Raw genomic sequence first — 14,776 nt, 5'->3', positions numbered from 1 at the left:
ATTCTCACAATGTCCACTAAGCAGGCTTATTTTCCCATTTTACTTCACCTTCCATAAAACAGTTTTTGCTCTAGATACTGCCTTCTTCCCCCAACCCCACCCCAATAATCACATATAATAGTTTCCTCATTGTCTGGGCAGGAGCAGAAAAATCTTTGTGGGCGTACCACAACCAAATGCAGTGCTCCCAGCATGGGAATCCTTGCATCCTGCTCCCCTCTGCACCAAAGTAATGCTCCCAATATTCCTAAGCTAACGCTTTTTTTACTTCTAAGGATAAGAAGATATACTATAGTTTATGCAATACTTGGAATATGTAAAGTTGTATAGGTAAAAGCAAGGTTTGAATGGATGTGATGGATGCACGCTTTCACAGCGACTAGATTCCTCTTTGAGCCTCTCAATGGGCCCTGCCCTTTCCAGGCTCCCATTGCTGCCACTGGCTATATCCACCCACTAATGGCAATTCTACACAAGAGCTGTGGCAGATACTATGGTTCAAACCAGGAGCTGTTTTGCTGTCACCAGACTTGAGTGTGGATGTGCTGTAGGCCCTGGTTAACATTCTGCCCCTGAGATGTGAAGTCAGTGAGATCTCCTCTCCTCTGGAGCTCACTTGCTTTTTAGATATCAATCAACCTGTCTAGAGAAATCTCCTAAATAGGACTCCTCAAAATAATTCCAAAACCCAAAAGGTATGGCTTTGGAAAGGGCTAGATTGTGCCAAAATTAAACTGCAAAAATGAATCTTGCAAAAAGTCTTTAAAACCTATAAAGAGGCTTTTCACTTCTTCTGGCAGTTTACACATACCACATATTAAAACATAATATCCAGTTGTATAACTATTTTTCATAAATTGTTCTATAATATACAATAGTCTTCCTAGAAACCCCCTGATACATATTCAGAGAAATATAGTATAAATGTCTTCTTGTTTGAAGTTCTAATGAAATAGTTGTATATCTAGTCCAGTAGTATTCCTATTTTAGATTTTTAAAAGTCTAATAATTACATTAATCTATATATTAGTAGATTTCATATATCTCAGTGTATATAGGTGTGATGGACATGGTATGCACCTTGTTATGCCTTAAGCAGCTGGTTTTGCAACCTCTGTGAGGGAGAAAGCGCTGTGGAGGCAGGATGTATCTCTTCCTCGAGGCCTACCTATTCTTGGAAAAACGAAGGCATCAGTCTTTGAGACAAACGCATTAATGGTGTCTCTGCCTTGAGGCCTACCTGTTCTTTGCAGAACCAAAGCCTTATTTAGGATATCTCTTCTTTGAGTCCTCATTAATTGGGCTGGAACAAAAGCAGGGCCATTCAGCAATCAGTGACCAGCTAGGGGAAATAAAGAATCATCAGCTAACCCTAGAAGACCAACGAGCTCACTTCTGGGCACTTCTGGACCACTGACTCATTTCTCACTCGGGACACTACTACGAAATTTCATCACACCCATCGTATTGAGAACTACAGAAATCATTGTGCCCACCACTCTGAGAATGACAGACATTGTTGCTGGATTGACCGAACTTTGGAGTGGTGAAATCTTACCTCTTAATCTATCTCTCTTTTCTCTCTTTTTCTCTCTAACTTTATTCTTGGAAGATAAGGGTAATATCATTATCAATTTTGTCGTTGAAATCTTGATAAATTTTGGTATATAGTTACAAACTTTTGCCAAGCCACTATTCACTGTAATTCCACTGAGTTTTTAGTAAATAAATGATTTAATTTAACCTCTTGAGTAATTGTCGTTACTCGTGGTTACCTCACAGAGTACTCAAAAGTTAACTCTGCCTTCACCCCACTGAGTGAAACAGGACCATAGGGGGCATAGAGGTTAGAGAAAAGGATTATTGAGTGAATGCTGCTCATTAAATTATCATCTGTGACTCTTAGAGAAGCCACAAGAAGAGATCAAAAGTCAATGTTATTTCCCCCATGCACTTCCCTTGGTGTAGAAGAAAACAGTCATTGCATGGTACAGAGACTATTATTCATGGATGTGCATCCAGTGCCTCAAGCAATGAAAACTGTAAGTGCTCCTAATTCTGCCATTATCCTAATTATTATCACAATATCTTCCTTTTATCGTTACCATTTTGTCACAGAACCAAACCTCCCTCCCTCCTGCCACACTGCCCTAGTGCCTATGTTTGAATCCGAGTCCTCCAACATTATATTCTTCACTCTCTATATAATTCCAGCTCTGGGGTTTGGCACCATGTCTGACTCCTCTGTTGCTAATATTGACTTCTCTGTCTCTGTGGGGTTCTAGAGTTCTCCCCATATCACAGCTGACAGTATACTATCCTAAGCATGTCAAAGCTTAGGGTGGCAATGTCTGATTTCCCACATTCCAATCTATCATTTTTGCAGGGTCTGGAAAGACTTATTAATCTAATTTTGTATTTTTCACATTTCATTCTTGCAGATTACATGAAACCAGGAGGAGTGGTTGATATGACAGAGAGTCGTGCTGCCATCCAGCAGGATTGACAGACTAGAGAAATGGGCTCACAACAACATCATGAAGTTCAACAAGGAAAAGCGTAAAGTCTTGCACCTGGGGAAAAACAACATCATTCACCAGTACATGCTGGGGACCACCCAGCTGGGAAGCAACTTGGCAGAAAACGCCCTGGGAGTCCTAGCGGATGCCAAGTTGAACATGAACCACTGATGTGCCCTTGTGGCCCAGACAGCTACTGGTATTATGGGCTGTATTAACCAAAGTATTGCCAGTAGGTCAAGAGAGGTGATCCTTCTCTTCTACTCAGCATTGGTGAGGCCATACCTGGATTACTGTGTCCAGTTCTGCGCTCCTGTGACAACCTTGAAGCACTCCCTACATCCCAGTTAAAACAAAGAATGATGCTATGCTTTAAACATCTAGTTTTTGATACTCTGGGTGGAAAAGGTAGATGGCTGTGGAGGCAGACACCTTGTCTTTTCTTTCCCAAGGTTTTGTGAAATGAAACATATATTTTTAAGACAGAGGCAATTAACAGTGTTGCTGTGAAGACCTCATGGCCTAATTGGGATGATAGAGATGGACCTGTCGGACAACCAGTTCCCAGAAGAAACCACAAACCAACAGCTACCCCTGATGGGCAAAACAACTCACTTCTGGTCAGTACTGTGAACTTCCCCCTAGTTCGAAGACCCCAGACCCATTTCCAGAACAGTCTTCCTAATTACCATGAAGAGCGAACAGAGGGAGGAGACGAACTGCCTTCTCCTATCTCACATGTAAATGAACTGGGTTATAAAACGACCTCACACGTGACATGAGGTAGTGGTGCGTGTACTGAAATCTTTAACATGTCCACTCCCCTTCTGAGGACATTGCGGGACCGATCAACCTGTGGAGTGGTGATATCTTACATGCGCTCTCTCTCTCTCACTATTTCTCTGATATCTTAGTTTTCCTTCTCTCTCTCTCTTTTTCTTCTTCTTGAACATATAAAGGTAACATCATTTTAAGTTCTGATGCTAAAGTCTTGTTAAGTTTTGTAATATAATAACATACTTTTGCCAAGTCACTAATTGCTGTAATTTGCATTCCACCAAGTGCTTTCAGTAAATCCATAACTGAATTGGACCTCTGGAGTGATTCTGTCATACACTTTGTATTACTGCGCAGAAATACCCAGAGTTAAGTCATACCCGATCTCACCTGGTGAGACAGGCCACGTGTTGCGTTCAGAGTTAACTCATCCCAAATCCCACCTGGTGGGATGGGACAGGTCCCCAGTACAAGAGAGATAGGGACATAATGGAGAGAGTATAGCAAAGAGCCACTAAGATGATTAAGAGACTGGAGCATCTCTCCTATGAAGGGAAGGTGAGAAAGCTGGGACTGTTCAGCCTTGGAGAAGAGAATGGTCAGGAGAATTTCATCAATGTGTATAAACACCTGAAGGGAGGGTGCCAAGAGGACAGAGACTGGCTCTCTTCCATGGTGCCTAGTGCCAGGACAACAGTCAATGCACACAAACTGAAACACAAGAGGTTCCCTCTGAACATCAGGAAACACTTTTTCCTATGAGGGTGACTGAGGACTGGCACAGGTTGCCCATGGAAGATGCAGAGACTTCCTTCATGGAGATATTCAAAAGCCGTTTGGACATGTTCCTGGGCCACGAGCTCCAGGTGGTCCTGCATGGGCAGGTGGTTTGGACTAGACGACCTCTGAGGTTCCCTCCAACCTCAAGTATTCTGTGATCCCATGATTCTGTGATTCTGTGCTTTTCCCTACTTTATTTTTTCTTCTTCCTTCCAAATCCCTGACACACCATTAAAGTTCTGTAGCTATGTATTTGTTAATAGTTGTATGAATTTCTCAACTAAAACAAAATGGTTTGTGAGCCAGTATTGATTCGATTACCAACATGTTGCTATTAATAGGAAAGGTGTTCATAAAAGTATGGTTCCAACTGGTCACAGAATGTTGCATAACGTAATATATGATGCTGCCTGCCATGACAAAAGAGATACAAATGGTTAAAGCTTACAAACAGAATGTTCTAAGAGCATAGAGATGGTATCATAAAATATGATTATGAGCTTTATGCAGTAGGTTCATTGTTAGAGCATTTATGGGGAATAACAGAGATGCAGGTTTAATTCTCTTTTGTGCCTGAAGGGGCTTAAACCCACATCAATTATGTCACAGTAAACTGCCCCTATTACCAGGATGTAAAATACTCTGGGGTAGACTTCTTCAGTCCCTCTGTTAAAATTGTTCAACCTGGGATGAATCAATAACTATTTATTAGAGAAGAAATTAGAACCAATTCTCACTGTCTCATCCCAAATGAGTTGTAGGCTTGTATTCTCAACCAACAGGCCAATGAATATTTAATTCTCCCATGCAAAGTGCAACAGCTTCCTCTGAAATTCAGAGCCTAATTCCCTAACACTCTTTAAGTCAAGTTCTTAACACATTTTTCTCATGAAAGACAGATAATGAGGGTTGGAATCACTATTATAGATGAGTGATTTGAATTCATATCTCTCACATTCTACAGGCAAATGCAGCAATAGTACTCCAAAAAGGAGAAATTCTGGGAAAAAGAAATGAAGTTGTAGAGATAAAATTAAATACTGTTTTGCAGTTGACTTAGAAATGTAAATACACTCCTTACATTTGACAGTCACAGATGCAGTGAATAAAACAGAAATTAAGAGATGGGTAGATACTTTGCAGTAGGAGGGATCACAAATATATGTTTTGCCTTCATTCTTCGGTAAGAAAGGAAATACATAAATAAAAAACATTCAGAATAATGGCAGCAGTTGTAAACACTATGAGATTCTGGTCATTCTCACCCTGCCTTCTTGTAAACCACTCACCATTGCTTATAATCAGCATCACAGTTGCAGTAGTACTTGGGATCAGTACAGTTGCGTTCGATGCCGCAGGCACATTTTTGAATGCCAGGTCCCGATCCGCCCCAATAGTAGTGCTTCTCATTGGCTTTTCCAACCCACCAGGTATATGGATTCCCTTCTGCAAGGAATGAAAATGCAAGGTTATGATGCATCAAAGAGGTAGAGCTCCATAATGCATCAACTGGGCTCAGATGTTTAATATGCAGACATTAAGAAGACAGAACTGGAAAGCCATTCTGCATTTCTGGCAAACAAATTCACTCATTATTATTGAGCAATTCAAAGGACCTTGCCAGGAAAACAAAACACATTTTCCTTTCTGTGTTCATGCAATTTATAATGATTGAAATTAATTATTTTTTATCTTCTATGCTCTTTGTTGAGCTTTTTAATTTTTCTCAGTTTATAGAATGAAAATACGTGGGCAGCTTCCATAATTATTTTCAATTAATTCTGAATTTATATAGTTACCTATCAGATGGATTATTCAATATTTGACCACAAATGCTGCACAGAAAGATGCATCCATTTTCTCCCATGTATTTATTTATTTATTTATTTTTAAAGTAACGGCTTTTGATTGATAATTAATCTGTCTTCACTGGAACACAAACATGTTCATCATGCTCTCTCCAGCTGGTCCAAAACAAAGCAAAAAGAGATATTATCAAAGTCCAAAAGCATTTTAACTATTTTTAAAAAATGTATTGTTTTTATTTAATACTTGAGAAAAGGTGATCTGAACTTTGATATAATCATATTCCTTGGCATTGGGTCTGTACCTTGATATTTTCATACACTTGTCTAAGTTTTTTTCTAATGTTTTGGACTAACTAGGCCACTTCTGTGCAAAAAAGGCCCAAACCAAACTGACCCTGTTTAATTTCCAATTTAAAAAAAAATGTCCTTACTGAAAAGTTTCTTTTTATTTCCCCAGTTCAGCAAGACACTTAAATATGAGCTTAACTTCATACCCATGTGAATAACTCAATCAATTTCAATGTACTTATCTTAGTGATTTTTCACATTTAGAAAACATGATTGACATTTAACACATTTAGAAAACATGATAAACATGTTTTTTTTAAAATGCCTTTTTCCCTCATCTATACTCCTGCTGGTATTTTCTTATTAAATCAGACAAGGATACTTGCATGAAATTCACTTACTCATAAATTTCACAAGCAAAATCCTACATAACAGATATCCTAATTTTCATAATTTTCTGTTTGTGCATCTCACTCATACAGCTACAAAAAACTACATCCATAATCCTAAAAAGAGCTATTTCACAATTAGATTTTATCATCTAGACTATAAATTTACTTATCTCAGACATATGTTGAAAGTAATTCACACAGAACTCTAAAGAAAATTAAATTCCAGAGATGGAGAGAGCAACCAATTATCTGCTGGCATGTTGAAAAAAACACCAAAAATCAAAAAGACACAGCTCTCTGAAAACACTTGCTCTGTTCAATGCTTTAGAATTGTTAAACATAATATAAAACTATTGAAAATACAGTAATGTGAAAAATTTGTGGTGGCTGAAGGTTTTTTTAGATGTTACTATGCTCCACAGAACGACCATTCAACTCTGGTGCTAATGCAATGGGCATAACAATAGTGTGATTTAATTCTAGACAGTAAATTGGTCATTTTAGCTTCTCTGACTTGCTTATCATGAAATTAAATGCTGTGAGTTAGAAGAGCATGCCATGTGAATGCTGCAGGAGCATTTGCAATCCACAATACGATCTATCACATATAAGAATACATAGTCCTGGCTTCCAAAAGATCATTCATTAAGCATGTAAGGGTAAATATTATCTTTCCACAGTGAATGAGAGAATTAATGGTATTTGAAGCTCCTACTGCATTTTTTCCGTCTCATCTTTGAAGTTAGTTTTTATGCCATAGTGGAAATGCAGTAGTTTTGACTTAGTCAAAATTATCTTCATTTACATCCTTCCTGTCAAGAGAAGGATTGCATGATTCAGTCAGCAAGCACTTCACCAGGAAGCAAAACTGCTAATTAGAAAACTAGAAGAACAGAAATTACTTAAAATTGTCAAAGAGTGGATTAAAAATTCAGAAATGGGTAGAAATTATTAAAGCAGACAAAAGCGACAGCAGAGTTACAGACTACAGCAATGGATGTCACAGACCACAATGACAGACACAAATAGGGCATGTTTTAACTAATTTAAATGACAAATGGCATACAGTTTAAAACCCAGAATGTATTCTATTATAGCGCAGACAGAGCCATTTTTCACATCCATTGTTTTCAGTCTGTGCATACAAAACGCTGTTTGGATGTGTGCTTCTTCATTCTGAAGACCTATCTGCAGGCTTGGGAACACAAATGGATTCAGGAAGACACTAACATTCATGATTAAACTTCCAGAAAGGTCAAGGGTGGAAGGCCTGATTTTAGAGGGTTTGCATTCAGCACATATTCAGCTAGTCATCCTCACAACCAGTAATTCCAGCACTGCCCCTGTGGATACCACCAACACTCCGTAATCGCCCAGCATGTTGTGCTAGGGCTTGCAGCAGACGGGCACTCAGGCAGCTCTCATTAGCTGGTTACCATGCAGTGGGGCACATTTTCCATTAGGACATAAACCCATGTACTGGAACAGGATAAGCCTCAGACCAGACTATCCTGCACCACAGTGATCCACACAAGAGGCTCCTTAATGAAAGAGAAAGTTGGAAAGACACTGGTCTCATATGCTCTGTGCCAGCCAAGTGAGAACAGCCCTTTGTGGCCATTCTGCTTCATGTCAGCCAAGAAAAAGAAGAGCAGAATTTTGTCTAGAGTTCATAAGCTCCAAATCAGGAATGCTACACAGATATATTGCAGACACTGCTATGACTGGGCATAACAAACTGTAAAACCTTGCACTGGAAAGACTAAAAGAACAATAAGAAAAGGAAGGTTAGAGGGGAAAAGGATGTATCATGCAGGTAAAAAAATATTTGGAAATAAGATCACTCTTTTCCTCCAACATATCACCCTGTTTTATAACTCCATAGTCTCCTTTAGAGGATGTGAATCTTTCAGCTTCAGAGGCCCTTGCTTATTTTTTCTGCTTTGGAAGCTGTTGGAAAGGGCAAAGCCAAGTAGAACTAATAGTGCACTCCAACATGAAGACTGATCATTAACAGATATAATTGTAAACATAAAACTATTTTATCATGCGTTATTCTTCTGCTAAAATATCAGTACTATTGGTCTTATGGCATTAAAAGCATATAAATTATGTTTAAGGAGAAAAAACAGTGGAGAGAAAGAGTATATGAAAAAGTTGTCAAGTATATTGTGATGACAATACCAGAAGATATTTCTTCTGTTTTTGAAGCTATCTTTCCTTACTATAGGAACAAATTTTGAGTCATGGGATAGCTTTGTTGTTATTGTCATTAACTGACTGCTTTTTTCTCCCCAGATTTTGTTGGCAACTAGCACCATGAGAAGAAGGAGCAGGAGAGATAGTCTCTGCCCGCTTTGGGATTTCATTTAGAATAAAGTCTTGATGCAGAACTGCTCTTTGGGCACAAAGAAGGTCTCCTTCGAGCGCTTCTGTAGGAAGTGTTTACGTGTACTAGGTTATGACCAGGATGCCTTTTCACTTCCCTTCTTGAAAAGAAGCCACTTCCAAGGTGTTGTGTGCTTATTACTCAGTTACTTGGCAGAAAAGTAATGATGGTATCAGGGTAAGATGTGGATACCAAGAAAACAAACAAAGATATCCAGCTTTTAGGAGGTTCATTTAACTTACAGACAAAGTTAATAGAACAGCCTTCTATGGGCAAAATGGCTGATCTTATTTTAAGGGGGCGTGTGGATACAGGAGTATGGACAGAACATCAGACTCAAACCATATTTTTAATGATTCAGATCAATCTCTCATACACAAAGAAGTCTATAAGATTTACATGCAATACAGTTGTTGCGACAGCTTTGCACTGTTGGACTTTAATTAAAATTAATGCAAAATATGAGTTCTTATTTAAATTCATATACAATGTTAGTCTGGATCTGCGGTTATTAAATCAAAGGATGTAAACAATCTGGTCATCAGTGCTTTCTATCAAGAAATGCTCCCCTTCTACAGAATATTCAGAAAAAATGTAAAGGAGTAAGGAACTTCTTTGTATTCTCACAGATCTTTCAGTGTCATAAAAAAGCAATTACTTTTTCATCTCATAAATGTATCATTGTGTGAACCATTTCATTCAATAAAAAACATACCAAACCAAAGTTAATGTAGTATGAATAGAACTCTTAGCAGTCAATAGTATATTTATTTCTAACGTGGCCGAACAGTCTCAAACTGTATAACTTTTGAAAGCACACTTTATATTCTACCAAGTGTTTAATAAAACTAATTGGCTTTATTATTTTTAAATGAAACTGATTAACAAAAATGGCATTACTTTCAACATTTTAGGGCTGTTGTTTTAAAGTTGGTCAGTACCGGCAATTGAAGCTGCAATACTGAGAGAACTCAGATCAGGGAACTCAATTAATTGGACAGATGCTCCACGGTGCTTTGTATTCAGTAGCCTCCATTCACACTATAGCCCTCTGAGGGCTGATGACCATATTTATTACTTGTAAACTACCTGGAGAAGCTAAATGCTTCCCTTTCATTCATGATCTCTGTGTAGCAAATTTTCCTCCAGTATCTTCATCCTTCATTAAAAGGCAGCACATTTTGCAACAAGGATCTGCAAAGCCTGGCTGACTCTCATGGCTACTGAAGGAAGACCGGGAGTGTGTTGCTTCTGCTGAAAGCGAGGAGGCTGTTCTCCACTCCAGCGATTACTCTTATGCACCTTTTCCAGCTTCTGGAAACAAGGGAGAAACAGCGGTGACTATCTTAGGCTCTTCCTTTGACTCTCTGTCCCAGCTCTTTCCCTTTCCTAGCAGTTTATTTTAGGAAGAATAGAAACAGAATTTATTACTGGCAGCACTACTAAGAACATGGCCTGTCTAGCCCAGATTTCTGTGCCTGACAGAGCAATCAGAGGCCATGTTTAGAAAAAAGTTCTGAGTTTGGCTGTTACTTGTGGTTGATTATCTTTGCACTCCTTCCACACACATTCACTGCATTAAAGAGTGTATATTTCTGCCTATTCCTGCTGCGTGTCTGTTTATAGATCCATGGATTTGCCTAATTCCTTTCTGAACCTACCAGAATTAAAAAAATCTGCATTTGCAGCCTCTTGCAGTGAATCAAAGCAAGCCACAGCTTGCTCTGGATAAGGATTATCCTGCTTCTGCTTGTCAGGAAATTTTCCTGACCTCTATCTGGTTCTTATAATCTAAGTGTATGGTTTAAAAAGAAAGGCTAGGAACCCTTTCAAACTGAAGCCAATGGCTCAGAACCTCTGAAAAACAAGACCAGTGAAAACTACTCACTGAGGACCTGGCTAACCTTAATGACTATACTCAATTAGGTGATAATTTACCCGACTGGATAGCTTTGGACTGAACTTTTTTGTTTTAATGGAAACATTTTAGTTATCTATTAATATTACTGATTCCTTAATAAATACTAGCGAATGTCAATGACAAGCACACTATGTGTATAATTATTATTTTCAGAAAATATTATTTTGTTCACCACTTCAATTTCTTGTTAATTGAACAGATTAAAGCAACACAGGTTGAATTAATTATCCAGTTCTTGTCATTGGCAGAATAGGCCCAAAGATATCTTTCAAAAATGTACTACAATTTTGGAAGCCTAAATTAATCACAGGCAGAAATGAAAGCTATTTCCCAGGGATAATATATGATGATGAAATTGAAGACAGAACTTAAAAAAAAGTCAATCTGCATATGTAGAAAGGCAGGTATAATATTTCTGTTTTTTTGAATGAAATACATTTTTTAAAATGCATTTTGCATTAAGCTACTCTATAACATACAGTATCTTTAGCCTCCCACAAGGGTAACTTGATTTTAGGTTGTTGTTCATTACAGTCTGTGCACGAATTCTATCTGATATTGCATTGAAGAAACAGGCACTGAAAGAATAACTTTGTCACTGTTTGAAAAGTTCAGCATGCTAATATGGCTGTGCACTTCACAGCTTTCACCTTGTTTCTTATTGCTATCTTTTCTCCTTACGCCATCAGCAGTATCTTTTCCACTCAGGTCAAATCATTTTTATGAACATTGTGAGCCATTTACCTCAGCTTTTGAAAACTTAGTATTTGGAAAAAATAAGGAAATGCGGTTAGATGTCATTCATGCATTAAGTACATCCACATGTTCCAATTCAGGATTCTTGAAGTCAATGGTGTCAATGCTGGGTGGGCTTTGCTGACCTAGTTCATGTCGTACTGACTTTATTTTGCTCAAATTTATCATTATGTATATGCTTAGCACCTATATGAAGCTGATTAGACACTCCGCAGGTTTGCTGCCCCTGACTTGTGTCACAGAAGCACTCACCTAGATTGAACATGCAGCTGCTGAGGAGTTCCGTGGCAACCGCAGAAACTCCTACCTGAAGATGCTCAACTGCGGAGCAGATTCTGCTCCTGCTTGCACCCCAGGTGGATTGTGAGCCATATTTGTTAGTTTAACTGATCGCCTGGAAGGCCGAATTCTTTGAAAGTGAGAGAACAGAGATGAGAGAAGAATACTGCTGGCGGGTCACATTTCCAGATTTCAATTAAAATACCTGTGCAGAAAGTGACTTCCTAGGTGAACTTTCCAAATGATAATTTATATACAATAGCTATACATGATAGTATTGAGATTGTTTTTCTTGTAATTAATATTTTCTTGATTTTCCATTTTTTCAGTAATCCTTCTTGTTCTGTATCGTGTTGTGCAATATATACACATGAATGTAATGTGACATTTTTAAGTGAAGTAAATTCTTATGTTATTGCCATTTTGTTAACTGATAAATAATTTTTCTTTGCAGGTATAAGAGTACTTAGTATTTATGAAAAGAGGTTGCATCAGTGGTCATCATTTTACTAATGACTAAGAGTTAGATTAGGTAAATGCTCACAACAACACAAATGGCGCATTTGAATACATGGCAAACCTGGGGTAGAAAACAGAGATTCAAAAACAAACCAACAACAGGAAAACAATGAAAAAGAACCCTTGGCCACTTCAGGAAACTAGGACTACCTAATTTATAGCTGCTTGTGAGTTTAATGGAAATACGACCTGAAACTCTAGTTATTTTTTGATGATAACTTTAAATCTATATATACTTGTGTCTGTTTTAGCTGGTGCTAATATCCAATATTTGTTTTTTCTTTTACTGTTACTAGCCTGGGACATTAATTTTCTTTACAAGTTTACTGATGTGGTTGGTCTATTTGACAGTACTATTTATTTGCAAAAGTTGGGTGAACTGTGTGAAAATTTAAAATTTAAAGTCTGCTCAAAAACAGAACCCTTAAATATGTAAGTGCTCAGTCTGCTTGTTAATAAAAGAATTGATACAATACGATGTCTCAATTCATGGCCAAGGCATTTTAATGCAACAATACTTAGAAAGCAGCATTTATTTTTCCCTTTTGAGATATTCAGAATTATGTCATACTTGTAAACATATGAAGTTGGTGAAGGGTTTGAAGGGGAAGCCATATGAGGAGCGACTAAAATAACTTGGTTTGTTCAGCCTGGAGGGGACTGAGACCTCATGGTGGCTACAAATTCCTCACAAGGGGAGGAGGAGGGGCAGGTGCTGATCTCTTCTCTCTGGTGACCAATGACAGAACCCGAGGGAATGGCAGGAAGATGTGCCAGGGGAGGTTTAGGTTGGACATCAGGAAAAGGTTCTTCCCCCAGAGGGTGGTGGAGCACCGGAACAGGTTCACTAGAGAGGAAGTCATGCCCTCAAGCTTGGCAGTATTCAAGAAGCAATTGGACAATGCCCTCAGACACATGGTGTGAATGGGCTTGTCCTATGCAGGGACAGGAGTTGGACTCGATGATCCTTCTGGGTCCCTTCCAATTCAGGACATTCTATGATTCTGTGATCCAATGACATCAAAAGTATATACAGAAGTGAATCATAGAATCACAAAATGGTTGGGGTTGGAAGGGATCTCTTTAGATCATCTAGTCAAACCCACCTGCTAAAGCAGGTACGCTCACAGCAGGTTGCACAAGAATTAGTCCAGGCGGTTTTTTAATGTCTCCAGAGAAGGAGACTCTACAATCTCTCTGGGCAGCCTGTTCTAGTGCTCTGGCACTCTCAAAGTAAAGAAGTTTCTCCTCAAATTCAGATGGAACCTCCTGTGCTTCAGTCTGTGCCTGCTGCCCTTCATCCTATCATTGGGCACCACTGAAAGTAGTCTGGCCCCATCCTCTTGTCATCCACTCTTAAGATATTTATAAATATTAATAAGATCCCCTCTCAGCTTTCTCTTTTCCAGGCTGAACAGACTCAGTCTTTCCTCATAGGAAGGATAAATGAAAAATGTTCTTAAGATCTCAATAGAAAATGAAGAAATATATTGAAAAATACTTGTGAAAAGCACACAAAATACTGCTGATGAGTTTACCTTGAAATATTCAAAAGAACACTTTCTATTAATTCTGTCCCAAATGTCAGTAAAGTTAATATAACACATCCTATCCACTGTTTTCTTAAGAGCATGTAGGAATTAATTGCTGTTCTTTACCTCCACAGTCATAAAGTAGTGCATTTTGCAGTGGAGGCAAGGATAACCACCTCCATAACCCAAACTAGAAGAAATTCCATGACCTCCAGTATCAGGAACTAGAAATGGACATTTACATGTCCAGCCAGGAGTCCTGGCTCTCCCACATATCCTGGAAAACTCCTGTGATCAGTCCTCACCGTACTTCTTAGTCTTCAGTTATGTTGTGGTACATAAAGACTGGCCTGAGAAGAGCCTATATTTTCTCATCTATGTCCAGTAAAGACACAGAAAAGGGAAATTATTCAAGCGTCTGAGAAATAAAATTATTGTCTGCTTACTGGCACTCATGCCTTATGCTGATGGCCACTGCTGTGTTCTTCAGTATTCTTACATGCCCATATATTTGCCTGCTAATTTTTCAGAGAACATGTTTTACATATGTATATACCAATTTCAAAACGTAAAGCAGGAAATATAGAACCTTATCCTAGATACCAGACAATTGGTTAAAGTATCTTTTCAGTAGGGTAACAGGGGTACTCCTCGTTACTGAGTAGCAGTCTGTATTTTTGTTCTAGTATCACAACTCCTCCTTAAAATTTCATTGCCTGGATCCACAAAAATGTAGGTAAAGACGACTTTTCTTTCAGAATTAGCAACCTATAAAAAAAAGATCAGGAGGGAAAACTGTCATATTGGTGTACAATA

At 38.4% G+C, this 14,776-nt stretch overlaps 1 protein-coding gene across 5 annotated transcripts in view; it reads right to left on the bottom strand.

Annotated features, from left to right (window-relative positions):
• Window positions 1–14,776, bottom strand: part of CNTNAP2 (contactin associated protein 2) — a 1,147,495-nt gene that overhangs the window by 215,542 nt on the left and 917,177 nt on the right. For all 5 annotated transcript variants that reach the window (XM_065052118.1, XM_065052119.1, XM_065052115.1 and 2 more), the window contains exon 14: window positions 5,366–5,522. In XM_065052118.1, the coding sequence (XP_064908190.1) occupies window positions 5,366–5,522 (157 nt within the window). The remainder of the gene's footprint in view (window positions 1–5,365; window positions 5,523–14,776) is intronic.

The sequence above is a fragment of the Columba livia genome, chromosome 2 (genome assembly GCF_036013475.1).
Source record: "Columba livia isolate bColLiv1 breed racing homer chromosome 2, bColLiv1.pat.W.v2, whole genome shotgun sequence".
Lineage (NCBI taxonomy): Eukaryota > Metazoa > Chordata > Aves > Columbiformes > Columbidae > Columba > Columba livia.
Note: the sequence above shows the minus strand (reverse complement) of the source record. Positions and strands in the feature narration are given on the sequence as shown.